The 21,129-nt window shown below is 47.9% G+C and overlaps 9 protein-coding genes across 9 annotated transcripts; 5 read left to right on the top strand and 4 right to left on the bottom strand.

The window, feature by feature from the left end:
* On the bottom strand, positions 1-2,648 carry EV420DRAFT_262344 (uncharacterized protein; the record flags this gene model as incomplete). Its single annotated transcript, XM_060481463.1, has 18 exons — positions 2,245-2,648; positions 2,165-2,192; positions 1,997-2,109; positions 1,784-1,942; positions 1,669-1,730; positions 1,548-1,612; positions 1,421-1,478; positions 1,271-1,367; positions 1,004-1,213; positions 935-950; positions 850-873; positions 692-788; positions 590-640; positions 504-533; positions 353-451; positions 235-301; positions 136-182; positions 1-83 (listed from the first exon to the last, which is right to left on the bottom strand). Coding segments are annotated over exons 1-18 (1,334 nt in total), but the record flags the coding sequence as incomplete, so codon positions are not given.
* A 2,894-nt stretch (positions 2,649-5,542) lies between these two features.
* Positions 5,543-7,570, top strand: EV420DRAFT_1673839 (uncharacterized protein; the record flags this gene model as incomplete). The annotated part of the gene is made up of 4 exons (XM_060479128.1): positions 5,543-5,635; positions 5,696-6,832; positions 6,892-7,018; positions 7,071-7,570. 4 exons carry the CDS (start codon positions 5,543-5,545, stop codon positions 7,424-7,426), a joined length of 1,713 nt encoding a protein of 570 aa, XP_060322141.1. The 3' UTR covers positions 7,427-7,570.
* A 484-nt stretch (positions 7,571-8,054) lies between these two features.
* On the bottom strand, positions 8,055-8,549 carry EV420DRAFT_1652811 (hydrophobin 2; the record flags this gene model as incomplete). The annotated part of the gene is made up of 4 exons (XM_060478691.1): positions 8,055-8,102; positions 8,152-8,239; positions 8,294-8,364; positions 8,418-8,549. 4 exons carry the CDS (start codon positions 8,547-8,549, stop codon positions 8,055-8,057), a joined length of 339 nt encoding a protein of 112 aa, XP_060322140.1.
* Positions 8,550-11,820: 3,271 nt separating this feature from the next.
* EV420DRAFT_1591594 (uncharacterized protein) lies at positions 11,821-13,016 on the top strand. The gene is made up of 5 exons (XM_060474926.1): positions 11,821-11,919; positions 12,003-12,104; positions 12,155-12,400; positions 12,459-12,560; positions 12,613-13,016. The coding sequence occupies exons 1-5, from the start codon at positions 11,914-11,916 to the stop codon at positions 12,736-12,738; spliced, it is 582 nt and encodes a 193-aa protein (XP_060322139.1). The 5' UTR covers positions 11,821-11,913; the 3' UTR covers positions 12,739-13,016.
* Positions 13,017-13,163: 147 nt separating this feature from the next.
* EV420DRAFT_262163 (uncharacterized protein) lies at positions 13,164-15,258 on the top strand. The gene is made up of 2 exons (XM_060481460.1): positions 13,164-13,283; positions 13,340-15,258. Exons 1-2 carry the CDS (start codon positions 13,265-13,267, stop codon positions 14,941-14,943), a joined length of 1,623 nt encoding a protein of 540 aa, XP_060322138.1. The 5' UTR covers positions 13,164-13,264; the 3' UTR covers positions 14,944-15,258.
* Positions 15,259-16,558, bottom strand: EV420DRAFT_262164 (uncharacterized protein). Its single transcript, XM_060481461.1, has one exon. The coding sequence runs from the start codon at positions 16,384-16,386 to the stop codon at positions 15,574-15,576; it is 813 nt and encodes a 270-aa protein (XP_060322137.1). The 5' UTR covers positions 16,387-16,558; the 3' UTR covers positions 15,259-15,573.
* A 937-nt stretch (positions 16,559-17,495) lies between these two features.
* On the top strand, positions 17,496-18,996 carry EV420DRAFT_1652807 (uncharacterized protein; the record flags this gene model as incomplete). Its single annotated transcript, XM_060478690.1, has 3 exons — positions 17,496-17,509; positions 17,556-17,616; positions 17,674-18,996. The coding sequence occupies 3 exons, from the start codon at positions 17,496-17,498 to the stop codon at positions 18,994-18,996; spliced, it is 1,398 nt and encodes a 465-aa protein (XP_060322136.1).
* Positions 18,997-19,042: 46 nt separating this feature from the next.
* EV420DRAFT_262259 (uncharacterized protein) lies at positions 19,043-20,085 on the bottom strand. Its single transcript, XM_060481462.1, has 3 exons — positions 19,873-20,085; positions 19,571-19,821; positions 19,043-19,519 (listed from the first exon to the last, which is right to left on the bottom strand). The coding sequence occupies exons 2-3, from the start codon at positions 19,660-19,662 to the stop codon at positions 19,090-19,092; spliced, it is 522 nt and encodes a 173-aa protein (XP_060322135.1). The 5' UTR covers positions 19,663-19,821; positions 19,873-20,085; the 3' UTR covers positions 19,043-19,089.
* Positions 19,889-20,334, top strand: EV420DRAFT_1487741 (uncharacterized protein; the record flags this gene model as incomplete). Its single annotated transcript, XM_060470562.1, has 3 exons — positions 19,889-20,130; positions 20,184-20,242; positions 20,297-20,334. 3 exons carry the CDS (start codon positions 19,889-19,891, stop codon positions 20,332-20,334), a joined length of 339 nt encoding a protein of 112 aa, XP_060322134.1.
* Positions 20,335-21,129: the final 795 nt, after the last annotated feature.

Raw genomic sequence — 21,129 nt, 5'->3', positions numbered from 1 at the left:
GCAGAAAAGTCGTGGTCAATGACATCGCCCAAGACAGAGCTTAGCACCGCATAAAGGGTGATGTATGTCGAGTACAGGAATGCCTACCAGATCGGCATGAGCGACAATGCCGATTTTACCAATAAGAAGACTTACCATGACGGCGCCTAGATGGGATACACCCGGATATTTATCTGCCAAAGCTGCAGAATACAGGATGAGTTGACTGAAAGAAGGGTAAAATCGCAGGCTTACAAGCGTCGCCGGTGGAGAGCGCAGCCTGGATATAAGCAGATAATGATACATCTCCTGCAGCCCAACTCTACACATTCTGGATTGACAGATGACATGCTAAAGAGGGAGGCAGACGCACCATCGATATAGGAATAAATATCCCAGCTAGTCGCCATGCCCAGTCTACGGTGTGTCCAGTAATGGTGGTGAAATAAGGAAGCACCCAAACGATGTTGAGCTAGAAAAAAAGATGAGTGAATGGTCCTGACAGGCTAAACGATGAGCTTCACCATAAGCGCATCGAGACGAAGCCATGGGATCTATATAAGGCGTGAGATCAAAGATTGGTGCCCGTGAACGACACCTTCTAGCGTACCGGCGTGGTTACCACATCTGAAAGCAGAAAGACAGAAAGAGCTCCGAGCAGCTGCACAACAATTAGCACCCGCAAAAAGAGACGAAAGCATCCAGCACGTACTTCTCCGAAATTTGAGCCCCCGACGATTATTTGACTCCAGGCACTGACTCCTAGAGCACGTTTCGCAAAGGCTGGAGCAAGGGCGTTCTCAAGAAACCTGTCAAAAGTAATACAATTAGATGGATCGACTAGCGCGAGAAGAGACTAATTCAGCATACCGATGGAGATATAGTGCCAATGCGCTACATAAGATGTACACGATCAGCTAACCTGCCGAGTTGGGCATGTGAATCGAAAGCTCACTATCCAGGAACCAGCCCTTGAAACGTGCGTCAATACGTGGGTCAACGATCAATACACGGAAGCACTCACATATAAACCTCCTGTTACCAAGTACCATCATAGTTCCGACCCATATGGACTCTCCAAATCCAGAGATCCCGCGATAGACTTGAACTAAATAGTTCTTGCTTCGTTTCGGCCGATCGACTTCATCCAGTCCGTATTCCTCTTGCGAACCATAGGGCGAGTAGTTGAGCACGGAAACAAAAAACCATACCATGCCCGCCAGAGCGAAGAACACTATCGAAACAAGGTGGATGAATGAGAGGCACGAGGAGGTGGGTCATAACGGCATACCGGGGCTCAAAAAGAAACTGTAGTTATTTCCAAACCGACTGATGGCAGAAGATGAAGCAAAAGCAGCGACGGTACCGGTAACTTCGTAGAAGATGTGCTATTAAAAGCCTATGAGAAATATGCCGAAAGAAGTCTGCGAAAATGACTCACCACCGTCGCATCCATACGCCTCAGTTTACCCACGTCGCCTCCGACGATATCACACGGGCTAAAAGAAAGAAAGAAATGGAGACCGTATTACGATCATAGAAAGTCCAATAGAGGGGAACATTCGCACATGACTCGACGTATTAGTTCCACCATTCCGTATGCGACACCGCTGAGCGTCCATATTATGAATATCTACAACAGACATTAGGTTCAAAAGCAGCGCAGAATTAGGAAGAGAATGTACGAACCGCATTTGGATTCCAGGTCCCGTAATGTGTCGGACTACTAGCGGACTCGCGTATCTTCCCACCTAAGGCGACATCAGCATGCTGGCCGCTAGCTGATCAGTTCGGGCATTCTCACCGGTAGCGGCATCCACAACTAACAGAACCATCGTCATGAGACTGAAGAACAGGACCGAGACTCCGAGAACGGTTCTCGTAGGAAACCGCACGATGAGGGGGGCGATGAGGATAGCACCGACACATTGGGCTGCTTGATTCACACCTTGAGCAGCACCAACTACCATCCGAAAAATGAGAGAACAGAAGCAGATGTAATATAAAGGAAACGCACGCTTAGTGAATGTATCTGCTTGGGCAAACCTATCCGTAGCTAGTGTTGTTATTGACCCATTGAAGAATTCAAGCCCTGTCTTGTACAACATGATCCCACCAATGTAGAAGGCACTGAATGGACGTTCAGAGGCGATAGAAGAGGAAGTTCTGAGCGGTCATCGCGTACATGTTCCGTCGCTCCTCGTATGTATAGGCTGCAATATGACATAAGTTATCTTTTGTTAAATATGAAGGAATAATACTCACAGCGCCATATCTCAACAAAGCTCTTCATAGCGTCCGACAATAGTGATTAATACTAGCGCGTGAACGACTAGACATGCGTACAACACGAAGGAGGCACAACTCTTGATATATCTCAGAGGTGCTGTTTTCAGTCCACGTGCAAGACGAGTTCCGCCAGAACACGTTTGTTTGGGGATAGAGCGGATCAGCATTAGCGCTTAGATCACGGTGATATCAACCCGCGCTAATTTGAATAGCCAATCTGGACTGGTCCCGCTGCACTTGTTGACGAACGTGCATCCACATTTCGAATTGACATACAGCCACGATGTTTCCATGACACTGGTAAACGCTGGTTGAATTCAAAATGCTGTTCACGTCCGCTTCGGAAAGGTTTCTGTTTCCTTTCTGATGATCAGTATCTTGGTTAAACGTCCAATAAACTCAGCGCTGTCTGTTGGCTATTCTCGTCTGGACTGACAGGCTAACTATTATCAGCCAACTGAATGCAAGGACAGGTAATAGATCACCGAAAGAATGCTGGTAGGGAGTTTGGTAAATAAGGAATCAAAGATGTCTTTAATGAAGAGTGCGAGGTGTGGGGTGTAGTTCTTCAGACTCGTCTTGCGAAGAAACGCGCGGGGTGCTCTTTATTAATAATTGCTTCGAGAGGGGACGTTGAACGTTCCAAGGTGCGCACAATGTTTCCGGGGCAAAATGATAGCGGCTTTCCAAGCGCTCGTGTTGACGACATCGAACCTTCAGATGTCCGTTGTTTCACTTCAACCCCCGTAGCACAACCTTCCGCAAGATCATGACAGTTCGCATCACGACTGCTCTATAACAGGATGAAAATGGCAAGACCGCGGAGCGTTACGGGTATAGCAGAAGGTAGAGGTAGGGGGAAAGAATCCGGGTCTCCACGTCCGTCTTCCCATCATCAGCCTCTTGTCCGACCTAGATGGCGGCAGCAATCACTAATCTCTGGAGGATCACCAGAGCACCGCAAGGTAAATGAGTGTCGTAGTTCCGTTCGATGCAAGGACGGCTGTGGGGGGAGAGGAATTGTCACTGGATTGGATATGCGAGAGCCTGTGCGCTATCCCCCCCGGGGGGCTCTCGCGTGCATGTGCTCCTCGCGCCCACAAAAAAGTGCGTTCTAATGTCCAGGCTCTAAGGCCTGGTGACGGGGGTTCTCGTTGTTCGGAATAGATGTGCAAAAAAAGTAGCAAAGAGCGTCTGGCTACATGGTTGAGCGCCCTGGCCGCGGTCTCCGTGGTCCATCGGAAAGTTTTACAGCGAAGTTAAAATGTGCGCAGCAAGTTGCATTATTGGCACTAGCTCTCGTTAGCTGTATGTCTTCGTCCGAGTGTGCCGAGTCCGCAGTCCATCGCTTCAATGGTAGACTGATGCCCGAAAACTATTGACATGCGCATCAGTCTCAGATGTTTGTGCCAATGGCAAAAGGCGAGCACCTCCGCACCGATATATGGGTATATATATAGTTCCCCGAATCCCTGGTAGTATGCTCGTTTGGAGTCTGATTAGTCCAATACCGCCATCAGTCTTGCAAATTTACATTAAAGAATTGAAGTGATACCTACGCTGTTGGGATGACATTTGCCGAAGAATTCTGTAGCGAGCAAGGCTGCCTTATCAATCAGATATCTTCTCGCTGTTCCAATGCAGGTATCCATTCGCCGCTCTTCTTAGAAGCATTTCCACTGTTCGTCGTCAATAATATCCCACCTCAACACCCAAGCAGCATAACCGCCAGTTGCGCGCAAAAGGACCAAAACTATTGTTCGTTAAGAGAACAGGACGAGTGCTCAGTGCGCATTCCGGGCCGTGGGTAAACGTGCCATGCAATTGACCTGAACATCGTGTCACTGAGATCGGACCTTGCTTTGAAGGCGATAATAAAGCCTAACCACTACAGTGGATTCCACTGTTCCACGCCGTATAGCATGAGCCTGGTTTGGCGGGAGAAAGGCGTGGTAGTGCCCAATGAACGCGCGGTTATCCAAGAACGCCATCGAAAGATCTTGGCTCGACGAAAAACATGCCAAAAGCACACCATTGAATGCAAGAAAGAGTCCGCGGGTACGAATACTTCTTTACTGAAATAAGATTGTAGTCTTAGAGTAAGAGAAATAATACGCACTGAAGGTGTATGTCCTGATACAATCCAAGCTTAATCGGTGTCCTCGGTGTCCTTCATCTCCGTCACCTCGTCATGCAGCATTTCCAAAACTCGAAGAGATTCTCGTCAAGGAATTCAGTCTCATAATGACACCTTTCAGTCGCAGATCGTCAAGATATCATAGTGCGTTTGCGCAAGAAAAAACGGTACCTATTCAAGGTTCAACTGTGCGCAGACATCGTCGGCAGTCAGTTATCCCTAAGACCGGGCTTTCAATTTGATTTTCTTCGACTCCTGCCAGAAATTAATCAGTTCGTTACGTGCTAACAAGATAACACGCACTGTTACGTTGCCCTTCCCCTGTCTACCCCGTTCTGGGTCTGCGACCGCACGAGCTAGAGAACCATCTCCGTCTTTCTGGGAGACAACCGCATTATCCAAGCAGCGAGGGAACGGTAGAAGGAAGATAGTCTATCCTATAAGGCCCGGGATAAGGCATGCCTGCAGGAAAAGCTAGAACATTGTAACTCACAGCAATTTCCGTGTCGACTTTCCATGAGATACTGAGAAACACAAGGACTATAACAACAGAAAATAATCGGGCAGGCGCGAGCCTGAGGAACGGCTACGTTGAGCTACGCTGTTGGAATTTGGTCGTCGGTGGCGCAAGGGCTTATTGTGACTTGTTGGTCCACGGCGCGCGTGGCTCTGGGCTTGGCCCAACCAACTTAAGGTCCAACTTCACTCCGAACTTTTTGTTGATGAAAACTTCCCTCAATTGCTCCGCCCTTCAAATTTAATTTCAAACTTCAAGACGAGGTTCCGTACCGCTTCTTGTATAAATCTGTACCTGTAATAAGCTTCACAGGCCAACTCGTCTTGTTCCGGGCCTCCTTGAACGAGTCTTCAAACTTCAGTCAAGGCTGAAACTGTGATCCATTACCACATCCTTTTGATATTGACATTCCGCTGCTACGGAAAATTTTCGTCTTCTATTTTTTAGACTTGGCCGATTTCTGATGACATGGCTTTGAGGGTCTTTTCCCGAGCTTAGGCTAACGAACTTCTTATTGACTTTGGTCACCAAGTCAAGCTTTGACCTGCTTTGTTTATTGTTTTTCCAGAGCTCAGTGGCACAACGAGCTTCTACATAAATGGCGTTGCTGTCTCATAAAAATGTCGTCCTTTCTTACACTCCTCCGCCACTCTGCTCTAAAGTTTGAAGACATGCCTCCTCCCATCAATGTAAAATTTATGTCTGTACCACGAGTGGGTTTTTTTCTGTTTCTGGCCATTTGTTGTTGACATTTCCCTTCCTTTTTCATCAAGCTGCCTACCAGCACTCCCTTTGACAGTGCTCGACCCAACGAGCTAGTCACCCTCGCCAGGAAGCATCTCTGGCGCCCTCTTCCTACTTCATCTGGAAATTTCTCATCTCCTACCAAAGTCATGGCGCTCGGATTTCTTCGAAGACTGATGCTTCTGGAAGAGAGCCATGTCGTCTTTCCCATCGATACCATCGCCGAGCTATCGCCGTACGTTCACAAATGGGCCATTTACTTCCTAAAGACCAATCGTTGGCTGACCCACGAGGACGCCAACGTGGGAATTCTTGTAGCTTCTCTCAGTCGAGTTGGCCAATTTGCGAAGTATCCAGTCTCGAACGCACTCCTTCCTTCACAGTCGCCAGACGTTGTCCCCTACATCCTGGAACTCTATGTTGATCTGCCCAACCTGCCAGGTGTTTGCAAACAATTCCTCGCGCCCATTCTTAATGACTACTTCTCAGATGTGACTCTTGGCGGGCAATGCATGCATATCCTTGGGAATGTCCCACGTCACAGACTATTGGCATATGTTGACCGCTTAAAGGATACAGTCTCTAGAAAGACTTTGCGTTTGAGCGACTTACACAGTATCCTATTATTCATGACCTCCGCTTCTCTCATCGATCAACGCATTCACAATGAATTTCTTCAGCTTAACACTATCAAATGTGTCTGCAACGCACTACAGCGCCTGACTCCCTCCCTAGAAGACTTTGAGAATTTCGTACATGTTCCCCTTCGACTCACCAACATCGATCTTTGCGCGGACTACCTCAGCAACGCTTTTTTTCAAAACATTTCACTTTCAGTTAAAGCTGTCCATCATGGCCAGCTTCTTCGGTCTCTTATGCGATCTGTCATCATAGTTGACCAACACCGTCCCCCAGTAGCTCGTCCAAAGTATAACTCTATCATCAAGCTAATCGCTCAAGTGACCATCTGTTCCATGTGGTTTCCGGCGCTCAACGCGATAGTATCTGCTCTCAACTCTTTCACTCAAAAGGAAGCTGCTCCTTTGCAAAAAATACCAAAAGACTCAGACATTCAACAGTATTGGGCAACGATGCTTCACACAGTTAAACAGCGGATGGAAATGAGGGACAACATGACATACATCCTTCGATGCAATAATCCCGGGGTACGCCTTTTTTTCGAAATCAAATCTTAACGCAGTTTCGCTGAAGTCACCTCTCCCAGTGTTCCGTGACGGGATTAGATGCCCTCAAGCGATGTACCGCGTGCATGAATATGACCGTATGTTCTACGCGTTGCCAGAAACGGGAATGGAACAATGGCCACAAGGAAAGATGTCGCTATCTGAGAGGTGAAAATTATATCTTTACCTCTGATTTGTTCATACTTATACCTCACTACAGCGTCTCTCCCTACTATGATGCGCGAGGAGGACGAGTACTTCCTGAATTGTGTAATCAAAGCGGAATTCCCCTATGAACATCTGATGGATCCCGCGGTCGTGGCGCGCATGACGAAGGGGAATGAACAATACCATGAGCCGATGGTTATGTGTATAGATTATCGTTGCATTCCCTGCGTCCGTGCATTGGTGCCCGTCTCTCTCTGCCCCAATGTCGGGCAGGATCTGATAGACAAGCGGGATTTAAACAAGGACACCAGTTTTATCCTCCAAACTACGCTTCCTTTAGCTCGTGGTGGACTGACTGTTACCCAAGTTGTGGAGAATTTCGATCTTAGTACAATACGCGTTGTTTAAACCCTTTTGCCATTCCCCGGGTCGGACTTGACTTGTAGTAGAGTTGTTGAATTGGCGGTTTCTCCGGTAGCCCTTGGACCCCCCATACGATATTTAAATAAAATCAACGCAGGACGCATTCCCTGCTGTGTGTAGTACGCCGGCCTGGGAAAGTATCTGACTTTGGTTACCAATTTAAACCCACCACGATCCGATTCTCGAGATCTTGGTATCTACCTCTCGAACGGACGTTCTTCGATCTGGCCTGCTTCAAGACTGTTTGCCCCTGTAGTCTCCTATGCAGTAGTAATATGGATGGTATTTAGTGTCTGCTAAAGGCAGAGCATACTAGTAAGCGAATCTGTCCAACTAGAATGCTGTTTTGTAGATAAAAATTCCCTGATCCACAGGACCGCTTAGTTATACGATGGAGACGGCCAGATAAACTGCGCTGCATACATCACGATTAGAGACCGTCCTTCAGCTCGCACCCTTTAGTAGATTATCAACGACATCAGTTTGCTCGTCTGGCTGTGCGATGGATTCTAATTCTCAATAGCACACGCATTCTTTATCCAGCATCATTGATTTCTCGTACGACTTGAAGTAACTACAGATCGTCCATATCCATTACAAATTACTCAGTCCCTCAGAGGCCGATGTTGATGGGGGTGCAGCCAAGTGCAACAACACCGTTCTGTTCGTAAATGTTAGTACAAGGTCAGACACAGAATAGAGCTACTAACGAAGTTGTTGTTCTGGCAGCAGACCACCTGGTTAGAGCACGAGGTGCCGCCGACACCGATGACGCTGATGGGGCTGCAGGTAACACCACTACGTGAAAATTCATCAGCCATCGACGAGATCCATAAAGATATGAAAACTTACACGTTCGCAGTGGCATCGCCAATAGGGATCCCGAGGAGGCCCAAGAGAGTCTGAACGACACTCGAGGTAGGCTACAATAGTTCACTTGAGTTCCTGCTTTGACTCCGACTTGCAGGAGACTTACACTCTGAACGGAGGAGCAGCACTGCACGGTACCACTGGCGCAGGACGCACCATCGCCGCGGGGAACGACGGCAGTGGCGGACGCAAGGAGAGGCAAAGCCAAGAGAGCAACAGAAGAGAGACGAGCAAACATTGTGAACTGAGAGAAGGCTGTACAACTGTGAGGGCTGTTTGGCTTGATGATACCTCGTAAATCAACCTCTCTTTATAGTTTTTTCGTCCTATGTTCTCAAAGACAAAAATAGTTCATCCAGACTCGCGCTGCGCCCAGGTTGAGTGCAGCGCTCGGCTGACATGAATGACGCGGTTAGAGCTCATTTCTCACCGGTTACATGTGCCGTAGTGGTGCGATATGCATGATGTGGCGTTCAGTGGAAGCGAACATTCATCGAATATGACTCTTTTTGTTCTGAGTCCTTTCCGATATTCTTGGCCACAGGGTTCAGGTCTTGATGTAAGTAAGCCTATTTCCGGGGGCAGATCCTGAGGCTAGCTTCTCTCTGAAAATATATAGATGTGATCGTATGGAGCAGGGAAATTTGGATAATTCTCCCACCTCTCCTGGTCGAAACAGTTATGCATTCACGTATCGTTCGAGAGCCACGAACTTTGTTTTACTTACAGCATCTGTACGTTGCTTCTTTGAGTCCAAAACGTAGGTTCCGCGAATACCGACTCAGTACAGGAAATCTGATTCTGAAACAAGTGTCGCGTAAGAAATTCATGGACCCTGATCTACTTACCTCTCTAATTAATTCCAGAGTGACGTACAATTTGAAAATGCTCGTGAAGGGCCCACGACTTCCCCACACCGCCCGCCAGCCCGACGACGAAAACACGCTTTGGACAGCCGACATTATTTGCGGACAGAAACATCGAGTTTTTGAGGCCCCGCAGAGCCTCATGGAGCGTAAAGCAACAAATATCAAGATTCTCCTACAAAAGCATCTCGACTTCCTGCCATGTATAAAATTACTTCGTCTCCGATGCTAGCTTAACCGAGTTGGAGCGTAAGTTTTATCCCACGTGGAATCGGCCGTAATAATACCAGTAAGCTTGTTTGATTGGGGCCCTTTCCTGAGATGCAAGAATAATTAGGCGCTGTCTCTGCCAACCCCCGGTATCTCATCAATAAACACATCTTGAATGACTGAACCAAATATGAGGTTCTAACTCCGAGGTGGATATGTACTCACGGGCATCTAGATATATCCTTCGGGCATATTTTTGAATAAAATGAGGACACGAGGGACGGAGAAAAGATTGATACCAGCACCATACCTAAAGTGATAGAAACGAGAGTCGAAAAATGCACGGATTCAGGTATGTGTTTGCTTGAGAATCCAGAGGAACGTTTCAAGTAGCATCCTGCCTATACTGACAGGGTAAATGGCTATTCGGAGTTTTGGAGACGCTGGGAACACAAAAGATCAAAATGTTGCTCAAGCTAGGAAGAAAGGACAAGAATGCTCTGTTCCTGAAGATCTATTCTCGGAAAGAACCATTGGAAGCTTGATGACAATGTTCAGATGGATTTACGGGGAAAATTTACCGAAACGAGAATAGGACAAAGGAAGTCACTGGCACAGGGTTCGTAAACCTTGTCCAATCTCGATGGGAACTTGACTCACAGTTAAATGGAAGGATATAATCGCCAATGAAGGCGGCTCCACCTGTCGAAAGACCCGAGTTGTGGAAACATGTCCAAGGAACTCACGTGAAACAAACAAGAAACTCCTGGTTTAACTGATTGAATGTGCCGATACACAGGAGGTAGAAGATTAAAAAAGTAATATCAATGAATAACTTGCCTTGACATGTACCATCAGTTGGCTATCAGATGATTTCCATCCTCTCAACAATTGAAGAAACGAACATAGCGAGGCTCGCCAGTAAAGGATGGAGAGTACTCGGCTTTTCATAGCTAATGCAGCTGAGGTCGTTCTACCAGTGTAAGCTTCGAGTGTCCAAGGTACCTCAGCGCGATTGTTGAAGCAATGTGATAAGCGCCGTCAAATGGAAGAAAGAAAAAGATTTCACGAAGCCCCTCACAGAACATGATGGTAGTACGCCGCAGATTTTAGCTGATCTTCTTACATCAAAGTCAGCAGTGCCTGAGATGCACACTATACTGGGATATACCGCCCTGTCCAGCACCGCCAGCAAACTGACGGTCGAGGGGACTCGTGAATTTACACATGAATACAGGCGTAGGCGACAACCCCAGAGAATACTGCGGAAGCATCTAAACCAGGAAATTTGATTGATTATCGAGGCGCAAACCTTCAAGGATTGTGGTAATTATAGCCTATGGTCAACATTTCGCTCACGTTAGAAATAAAATTTATCAGATGATGAATCGGACTGTTCACATACCGTCCCAACATCGGTGTTGTATCGACCCCGCTGTTCGCATTCGATTCATCTATCAATAAGTATGTTTGACGCCGCAGACCTGGTCGCGGCTCATCGGACGCGGGTGCCTTGTGTAATGACACGCGCTTTGTACGCCTAGATTGGCTATATTTATCCTTGATACAAGCCCCCAAAGTACTGGCCACTTCAGATGCAGTGTCCACACAAAAGACAAGTCTCGTGTTCAAAGAATAATAGGTGATGAAGCCGTCCTTCGGGAGAAAAAAGTTCGTCCTAACGTGTTTCCGCCACGTACCATATCCAGATTCGTGTCAGAGAATAACCTGGTTGTGAGGCAAATCAGGGCTGGATCAATTGTGAGGGAATGAGCCATCACCTCCACCAAAGAAGGCATTGTCGACGAGGATGCCATTTGATAGATTCTGACGTGCCATGCAATCGATCAAGACCATGTCGAAGGCGCAGGTCGCAGAAAAACCGTAAAAGCGAGCACAGACATCAGTGATAATGCGGACGCCACCAAACAATCAAAGTGCGCGCAAGTAGCAGTGGCTACTGAAGCTGATATCCTAGTGAATAATAGAGAGAACAGGTAGCAGGTAGCATGTAGCAGGCGACCTTGCCATTTCGGAGAGTAGATTGAGGAATAGCAAGGTATTTCAAGGAAGAATGTAGCCAGATAATCTTCATAAAATGTACGTTACACCAACACACGATGGTAAAGGCAGCGGTAGCCCAGACAAATATTCCGATGAAGGATCAGGCACTAGTATGGTCATTTAGTCGTTTAAGAGGCAACTGTGCGCACCGGATTCTGGTAAACCTGGATACATAGCTCAGTGATCTGAGCCATGATAACTGGAACCATACAGGGACGGAGCCAGTGCCAGAAGCAGAACCAGGCTAGCAGACGGGAAGACTGGATGAGTTCAGGGACCAACCCTGAACATTCCGTGGGGGCCGAGGGGCCTGCCCTAAAGTTATGTACCTACTAAAGAGATTTACCGGGCCGGGTATTTGAGCCGAATCACGACGCTAAAACGATACCACGATCCTCTAAATATGTCCTTACTAGCATTGGCAAGAATATTGTGAGATAGCTAGCGTTAGCAATACAATGAATGCATGAGCCTTGTTTTCCCCCCTGTCTAGGATTTCGGAAACGTTGTCATCTGCTGTACTGACATATTTGTCATTTTCTTTCTTAGACCAGACAACGACTATGGCGGCCATACCGTATGCCATTCCCACCACTGAAATACCAGTGACGGCCGGGCCCAAACCCAAAAGAACTCGAACCCGAAGAACAATTGTGAGTCTTTTATTCGAAGACTGTGCATTAAACGCTCAACAGTTACATAGAAACGAACGGATGCAGCCAAGGAATTCCATCTCAAGCCAGTGGACCTCGATACCCTCACCCCTGCCAAGCAGAGGGATAATCCATATGGCAGAAAAGTGACCTTTTACAAAATCGACGAGATAGAAGCTCTAGCTGAGCGACTTCATGAAGACCCTTCTACTTCACAGTCGCTAAGTCGGCCCCCAGTGACAAGAAAAAAGAAAGGTGGATCAATCACCAAAACTGATGCTGAAGCTCACTATTCCGTACGTCATTCTCTCTTTAGCTAATTAATATATTTAGGCTCTAATGTTCATGCCGTAGCTCCAGCCAGTTCATTTGGATGGGATAAAGCCTCGTGAGGTAAAGAAAAACCCTCACGATGAATCTCGAAGCATGTACATTTACAATGTTGTTGATGTAGAGGTGAGTTCGGGCCTCTGTGGAGTTTTCGGTTTGTCTTAACGAAACTCGTCAGGAACTGGCAAAGGCAGTCCACGGGCCGCTATATAGGCTTCCAAAGCGACCTGCGAAGTCCTTCACGTCTTTAATCCCGGACCTCGACGAGGATGACCTTTACCCTGGGTATCACAAGTGGTACTAGAGCTCATGTAAGTTAGTAGTGTGGTATCGAATTCTTTTCCATGAAGCATACAACCATCCTTCTCTTTCTTGAAGTCTCTATATTTTGGCCGTGTCGACTACAATATTGGCACTCGCATCCCCATGTGCCATCGATAGACACGTTTGCATGCCTAGTGTCCATTTTTGTTCTTTATGCACCCGCGACGGCATATTTTGAATCCTCAGGTTGAGTCTATCGTTGGATATGCTTGGGCTGTCCTCCTACTCAAACCTATCATCGAAATCATGATACAACCGTTTGCCTTTCTCCTACATTTGTTTAAAGAAAAGGCTGGTCTCAGACTCTCAGTACTTGTGGTCTACTTTTGCTGTCGCCAAATTGAATGGCAACCATACTTACTCGGAAGCGCGTGTCGCAGCCTTCTCAGGCACGTGATGCGACATGTTTGTTTTTCGCACTTCGAATCCTCATCGCTTGATCGATGAACGGCGATTTGTGACTGAATCTCTAGACCACCACCATCGACATCATCTCAAATTATCCAATGGCTGGGTTCCCCGAAGGTATGACCTAGAGAGATTTGTATGGTGGTGGTATATACTTAATTAAACGCTTATAGGCATCGACGACTCGTATAGCTGGCCATGCACGATCCTCTGCCACAAATGCAGCAGATGCTTACCTTCTATGAAAGATCCCAAAATATCTTCATCCGGAGTCTTCCTCAAATTCCGTGAACTCTACTCCCCTTCAGAGTTGGAAATTCTGTCCATATCTAACCTTCGTTCGCAAATAGCTGAAGAAATCGACGCCTACGATGCAGAAATCCTCCGAATTCAGAGTATTTCGGAGAAACTGAATCGAGATCGTGACCTGCTGAGAAGTTACGCTGATCATTATGGCGCGTTGCTTGCACCAGTTCGGCGACTACCCTATGATATCCTGCTTCAAATATTCGAAGAGGCTTGCAAGCAGGAGTCGGACCTCTACCCATCAAGTGTCCCTTTTCTTCTGGGGCTGGTCTGCAAGCGCTGGCGCAATGTCACCATTACTTCTCCCAGTTTATGGTCGAACATTGTCGTTCGCTTACCGTCGCAAAGGCCCTTTCCTGCTTCTCGATGGCAGTCTATCCACAAAGTAGTCAAACTTCACCTACTTCGGTCGGGGTGTATGCCCCTGGCGCTCAGGTTTTTGAGTTCCAGGCTGGTGATCATACGTGATGATGGCTTGGATATCGTCGCTGAGACCCTTGTCGCCCATCAGTTTCGCTTCCGTGAAATTCGAGGGCCATTGCGAGCCATAGCAAGGTTGCCAGATGGTCTGCTAAGTAGCGTGGGAAGCCTCATTATGGAAGGTTACATGCGCGAAAGTAATCGTCGCTACATATGTGATCTTCCAAACATCCATACCCTTACGATACGCGACGGTGTTCCGCTTTCTCGCATTGACCTCCCACAACACGTACACACACTTAACCTGGAATTCCGTCCCGGAAATGTTGGTGCTGTTATTCGCAATCTCTCTCGAATGCGGAGCTTGCGATCCCTTACAGTCGAAGCATATGGCCTCTGCGAAGTGGGAGACGTTGGCCACTTCGTCCGCCTTCCTACATTAACTTCCTTCACTTGTCGTAATATGTATCTCAATACCGACACTCTTTGTTGTTTCCTTGCATCCATCGATGTTCCCGCTTTGACCGATCTCACCATCATCGGCGGAGCTTTCCACACACAAACTATCATATCCTTGATTCAGCGCTCCCGCCCGCCGCTACGCAAACTCACGATTATTACCACTTCCCATGCTACCGGTGTTGTAGAGGTCGTGGAATTCATTGAGTTGTTCAGGGCGATGCCGGACCTGGCCAGCCTGACAGTTCATGACTTTGCAACATCAAAGACACTATCGGATTCGCTTCTGAACGAACTGAGGTTCGATCATGATCATGACCCCCTTTTGCCCAAACTCGAGCATCTCGAGCTTGCTTGGGTTATGCCTTGTGTCATGAATTCTTCTGATGCAATGATAAATCTCATAAAATCCCGACATATTGGTTGTAGCAGTTATCGTGGTAGAGTGACGGATGTCCCTCTGAAGTCAGTCGCGCTGGGCTGGCCTCTGCTTTTTCAGGATCTTGCCCTTCGCAGACTGGAGGGGTCGGGGTTACAAGTGAGGAAAGTGGGTTCCATACAAGAGATGACCTGTATGTCGAAGTATGAATAGAATAAAATCTTTCTATATCACAATGTTCTATCAATTGGGTCTCGTCTTTGAAATAATGATGGTCCCCGAGTGTATAGATGAAATGATGTGTCTTCGCGGAGAAGAATAATTCGAGAAGATATCCGAACTCTCAAAGTAGGCCTCAATGCCAATGAATCTTCACGTCGAGCACCGTCTACATCCAACTTCGCTTCATCCTCAACACCAGGATACCTCGATCTAATGCCTGTGGCATCCCTTCCTTAATCGCATCCTTCAGCGGTTCCAGGACCTGTGCTTCGCCTTGAGGTGGAAGTTTGATCACGAATTCCTTGAGGCTTTGAATCTGAGCTAGAGCATTATCCAGATCAGACCATACCTGCTTATTTTTGACGAGATGAAATGACATCTCTTCGTTAGGCGCCAGCTTAGGCGGAGGTATACTGGTGATACGAGCTTGGTACATGCGAGGATAGTGGGGTTCGGCAAACAGGGAGATGTGGATACTGGACAGCTTAATGTCTGTGCTCAAAAAGCATTTGATCCACCACTGCAAGATATCTGTTTCGTTACTATAATCGCAGTCGTCTAAGCTGAGATAAAGATGGTTTAGAAAGGGCGGGAAGGATAAAATGGGTAGTTCATCGGTATCTAGAGGAGAGTTAGCATGGGAGACCAACATCGAAAATCAGAATAGGACGTACCTGCCACTTTGATAATACCCACTCGAAGCTTTTGGACCAAGCCACCCGATTTCTCCAAGATAGTCTTGATGGAAGTCAAATCACTAGCTTGCTGGACAGTCAAGATACGGAGAATGCGGAGATGTCGTACAGACAACGGGGCTGAATTCTGAACGATATCGTCAGCGAGGCGCACAAGTATATCCCTGCAGTCCTCGAACTCGAGTATGCGGACGCGGGGGATTATGGGGGTGCTTCCAGCCTCCTGCAAGTCGGACACGCTGCCATATCTACCCAAAGATACGGACCATAAGGCCAACGTGTGTAGTTTGGGAAAAGCTTGGATGAAGGAAACCAAAGCACGGTACGACGCGACAACTGTATGATGAAGATCCACCACAGGAATGCCGTAGCACTTTCCCTTGGAAATGAATGATAGGTGATCCCAAGGTATGTGCTCGAAGTGGAGTAGTCGTACGCTGACGGTCAATTCGAGAAGCTGCTCGATCACGTTGACTGGAGCGACTGTTTGATCTTTATCCGAACAGCCAGAAAATTTCAGACGGTCAACAGAGAATGCAACACCTTTCGAAGCATTGCAGATATCAAGGAACACATCGCAATCATGAAAGCTGCGCAGGACGACACGCTTGAAACGGTGGTGGCGAGTACGAAAGAGAGTCGCTCGTGAGAGGAGAGCGGCAGCGTGAAGGCTTTCGCCCTGTTCAACGAGAGCATCGACAACAAGGTCGCTGAGTTCTTGGCAGAGAGGCCACTCCATGGGTCTGTGGTGGGTGAATGAAGGGAACAGAGAGTTGACAGCTATTTATGTGCGAGAACAACATGGCAAAGCCATTGAAATAGAAGAACGTGTCACCTTGGCGACTATTGTTTTTGTTTTGCGACTCCAAGCCGTAAAATGCCACTGGGCATCAGGAACACATGAGGGAGGTTCGACAGTTGCGCGCAATTTGAGCATCAAGTTTTCGCAGGCCACGGGCAGATGGCGACAGAAGGATCAGGACTTAATTGTTCTGCCTTCCCCCTTATAACTTTTTCTCAGCGACCCTCCCGCCGCCCGCGTCGAAGGCAAATAGTGACAAAAAATGGATTTAGAGAATATCCATGGTAAGAGTTACTATCACGCTCAAAGTTACGGTACAGTCCAGCAAATATGCCGAAAAGACTCACTATCCCATAACAGTTAGGACCTGCACCAATCGATTGACAGAGAATACAGCTCTGTGTTGCAGTCTAGTGAAGAGACTCGGTGTTTTCGTGGTTACAGTTCTGGACAGTTGTGTGGGGGAAACGATGGCGTCGTCATCGAGAACTGGAGAACTGGTTGTTGCGGAACATCGTCCCGAGTTCCGCGCTGTGCGGTTCAGGGTCCTTCTCCTTTCTCGGAATGTCTCGTCCGACTTGTATGTTACTTACGTTCATGAGCTCTTCAAAGGAACCGAACTATACTCTGCCATCCAACGCGACTCTGTTCTTCCGGTCTTGGATGCTACAATCCATACCCTTGTATTTGCCTCGCTGTCCTCGCATTAGATTGGAACAACGACAACCCAAATATGGCGTGCCGAAAACAGTTTAACAAATGCCTTGCTTCATTTTGCTGACCCCGTGCGGTACCGGCGCTTGTCATCGCCCTTCATCTCACCCTTTCAATCCGTGTATTAAAGATACACAAAATCTGGGTCATTTTCTCCTCTGATCTCTCAGACAGTGAGTTCATTTTCTTGGGAACTTGCTTACATTTTCTCTGGGCGCTCTCCAAGTTAATTGGCTCACGCAGACCGAGCCACTCGTGTTGACGCCACTTCGGTCTTGGGCCCAGGAATTGAGACTTTCCATTCCGTAATCCCAAGTGCCGTGGACTCCAAAATGAGTCGTGACATGTAGGTTCACCTTCACCTTCAACTAACTTTATCTTACTCTCGCTAGATATCCTCCTTCGTCTGAGTCTCGTTTGTCGTTGTCGACGTCGACGTCTGGTCCGGAAGCGGTAAATGTCATGTCACTTCTATCTTCACAATTTCCAACTAATTATCTCCCTTTAAAGACTTCCTTGGCGGCGCCTACCGAGAGGCCTACTCCGATCCATGGAGTCCCTCTTGATGTCTTGGAAGAGATATTCACCAATCTGATCAATAGTTTGGTACTTGCTGTGGACGATTATCGCGGCGACCGCTTTCATTCCAGCATGCTCACTATATCTCATGTGTGCGTCTATTGGAGAGATGTATCGTATTCGCTCGCTTCCTTGTGGTCCTTCATCTTCGTTCCAGTTCGATACTTGATATCAAGGGGTGAGCATTGCCGAGAACACCGAGATGTCGACATATCAATCCCGCCGGCGCTAATCAACGTTTATCTTCGGCGTTCTAAGAACTATCCACTGTCTCTTTTCCTGTTCCGAAAGCACGATGGCATGCGGAGGAAAGGATCAAGGTCAACACAAAATTATACATCTGCTACTATAACTTCACTCCGTACACAAGCTCACCGCTGGCGCGAGCTCTACATATCTTCCATTCCCTTAACATTCCAGGATTTTCCGAAGCTTTTCACAGGATTGGGGAACCTCACATCGCTCGAACGGCTGACCTGCGTAAAGCCCTTTGACATATGGAAGTTCCGTGCGTTCACCACCGCCCCGAACCTTCACTGGTTAGATCTAGGGGAATACGTCCGCCCGGGTAACATATCGTCGCCCTTTCCTTACGCCCAAATCAGCCATCTTATTCTTCGGTCCCTCGACTTTCAATCAACGTCCTTATTCCCCAACATAACCGATGTCACCATGTACGGTACTCCCCCACGTCACTTCCTCTCACCAAGCCCCGATTTAACATCTAACATCGTCTCGCTCACCATCTGCCTCACCTATTTCACCCAGGAGCATCTCCCCCTCTACCGACGTGACATTTCCCTTCCTCGACTCCGAGACTTGACCATCATCTACGTCGGTCCCGTCAGGAACCCTTTCAAAGCGGAATACCTCACTCAAGACTTGATCACGGTATTCTCCCATCAGATTCAGCATCTCACTCTCTGGCGGGTACCCATCTGCGTAGAAGACCTCATAACTATCTTGGAGTTCCTTATCGAGCTCCGGCACCTTGGTGTACACGACCCTCTTCCACCCGTGTATAGACCGTACTGTCCTATTTCGCGCGAACTGATCCGGCGTCTCGCTACGGACCCGTTGTTCCTCCCCCACGTAAACTCACTGGACCTCAAGTGGCAGTGGGATGATGTTGACGAAGGAATGGTCATGGATATGCTGCTTTATAGGACAGGTAGCACAGGGTTCGCGAAACCGTACGTCCCGCCGTCGTACTTGAATAGTCTCATCGAGCAGATGAGGTGCTGGGTCGTCTAATGGAGCTGTGGGTTCGGGAATGTCCTCTCTCTGATGATCGTTGACTGGACTCATTTTTGCATAGCCGTGTTGAGCGGGACGAAAAATTTCAGGTTATGTTTGGCCCATTTGTTGGTGTTTTGGAAGGGAAAAAACGTTGACGTCCCTTGACCCGGATGTATGACGCAATGCCCCAATGGTCTTCAGTGCTGAAGACCATTCGAGCATTGCATCATACATTACCTCCGCAACCATCTCATAGAAGGTTTCGCCCACAGTGTTGCAGGTAAATGTACCAATATGCCCCAGGATCTTTGGCGCACCTGTTTCTTGATCTGGTCCGTTATAAATGCAATTACTATTCATGGAAATAAAAGAAACAAAATGCGTGAGAATCGACATAGACACGAGCGACGTCGTAGAGACCCGCGTAAAAAGTTGCCAGCCATAATTCGTCCTCGACCTCCAGTGGCACGACATTGTTTCCGGACGCCCACAAGCAGCAACTTTTAGCTTCTTTTCAAACCCCCGGTCATGGTACGCTCTTCTGCAAATCATCAGACCACTGTTTCCGCGAAAGCATCAGTTCTCGCACAGCGCATGGTTCGCCATGTCAGGGCTGTGGACCCGGCCGTTCCTTATTGGGACCTGGCGCCGGTAACACCACCACCACCACCACCACCTCATGTACCCGTCAGCGAAAGATTTTATCCGCTTCGCAAAAACGATATTGCATAGACAGCGCGTCCATATGCGCTACGTCTCTTCTTTGGCATCGAGACCGCCTATCACAAAATGATAAGATTTCTTGGTTGTTCGGGCGCCACCCGTATGGTGAATAGGGTCCTTCAAAGCTTCTTCAGACATAAAATCTGTCTAATAGTTGCACGTACTCACGTTCTTTCCCCCAACAATGGTCAAGATTATGCGCTCTCTCTTCATCCTTGCCACTGCAGCATTCGCAGTCGCGGAGACGCCAACACAACGGTGCTCCGGCTACAACCAACTCGTTCAGTGCTGTGAGAACGTCGTCATCGCAAACAAGGCTCCCCTCGCTGCATTGAATGTCGACGCTGGACCACTAGACCCCTCCAAGTACGTCGGACTTGGGTGCAGTTTACCCAGAATTGTTATCGCCCAGTCTGCCGTTAGCTGGTATGTTTTCCACCTCCTGCAGTCGAGATTGAGTACTGAACACGTTAATTTAGTTCGAGTCCCGGTGCCACGGAATTGTGCTGCAGTACTAACATCTTTGTTGCGAACGATGGTAAGCACGACTATCTCTTGAGCGTTGGATAAAATAAACCTTACCGAACGACAGGAACGTTCACTGCAGTGAACTGTACAATGGCCGCATGAGCTTGGGGTGGGCTTCAAAGGTCTGGCACCTCAACGTAGTCGGTCTGTTGTCTTCTAGAGCAGGGTGTAACTCTGAGAATGGCGAGATTGTATGATTTTTTCTTCTATCGAAAAAGATGAGAAAGTGTGAAGGGATTATTGAGTACGATTAACATTTACTGAACAGACTTCCGCTATTCGGACGACATCCGAAGTCGCAGAATACATTGAAGACCATACGATTGTTGTTAAGATCCATCATTAGAATTGTAACCCATCGCGGAGTGATCTAGGTTGGTGCCAGGAAGCGAAAGCAAGGTTTAGGGTGTGAACCATGACAACCGATAACTCGGACAGTCCTGGTGGTCCCACCGCTCCACTACCAGAAAGGTTAGAGAGTAGACGTCAAGACAGATGGAGCATGCGTACGATGGCCTTCCATTCTCTGATGAGCTTCGCTTGCCGAGGAACTCTCCGATGCTTCGGTATGCTTGAATGCGGCAACAGCTACAAGAGAGAACACCGTATGTCGCGCTTGAGAAGGAGGAGCCTGATACGGAAAATGCTGGCACGCAGGAGCTGGTGGTGGACGGTAGGAGGCACGAGATCGCCCGACAAACAAACCTCAACAACGCGTACCAGCCCTCGGACCGAATCCGATTCCCTCGCTTTCGTTTGCCCTCGTGCCAACGGAAAATATTCGTCGTTCTTACCTCGAAAAGTGGCCTCCATCTTAGTATATCTTTCTCAGCCTTTATGGCGCCCGTGCTCGTCTTTTCGCTGAATGGGCTAGGTGCAGCTTCCAGTTGTTTCAAC

Source organism: Desarmillaria tabescens (assembly GCF_030435595.1).
Source record: "Desarmillaria tabescens strain CCBAS 213 chromosome Unknown EV420scaffold_135, whole genome shotgun sequence".
NCBI classification, from domain to species: domain Eukaryota; kingdom Fungi; phylum Basidiomycota; class Agaricomycetes; order Agaricales; family Physalacriaceae; genus Desarmillaria; species Desarmillaria tabescens.
The sequence above is the reverse complement of the archived record's forward strand: the minus strand, read 5'-3'. Positions and strand labels throughout refer to the sequence as shown.

Coding starts and splice junctions, on each gene's coding strand:
- EV420DRAFT_1591594 (XM_060474926.1), top strand. Junction 12,401..12,458: donor ATGCTGAAGCTCACTATTCC/GTACGTCATTCT, acceptor TTCATGCCGTAG/CTCCAGCCAGTTCATTTGGA. Junction 12,561..12,612: donor ACAATGTTGTTGATGTAGAG/GTGAGTTCGGGC, acceptor GAAACTCGTCAG/GAACTGGCAAAGGCAGTCCA.
- EV420DRAFT_262164 (XM_060481461.1), bottom strand. CDS start 16,386: ATGGAGTGGCCTCTCTGCCAAGAACTCAGCGACCTTGTTGTCGATGCT.
- EV420DRAFT_262259 (XM_060481462.1), bottom strand. CDS start 19,662: ATGAGGTGGTGGTGGTGGTGGTGGTGTTACCGGCGCCAGGTCCCAATA. Junction 19,520..19,570: donor GACATGGCGAACCATGCGCT/GTGCGAGAACTG, acceptor GATTTGCAGAAG/AGCGTACCATGACCGGGGGT.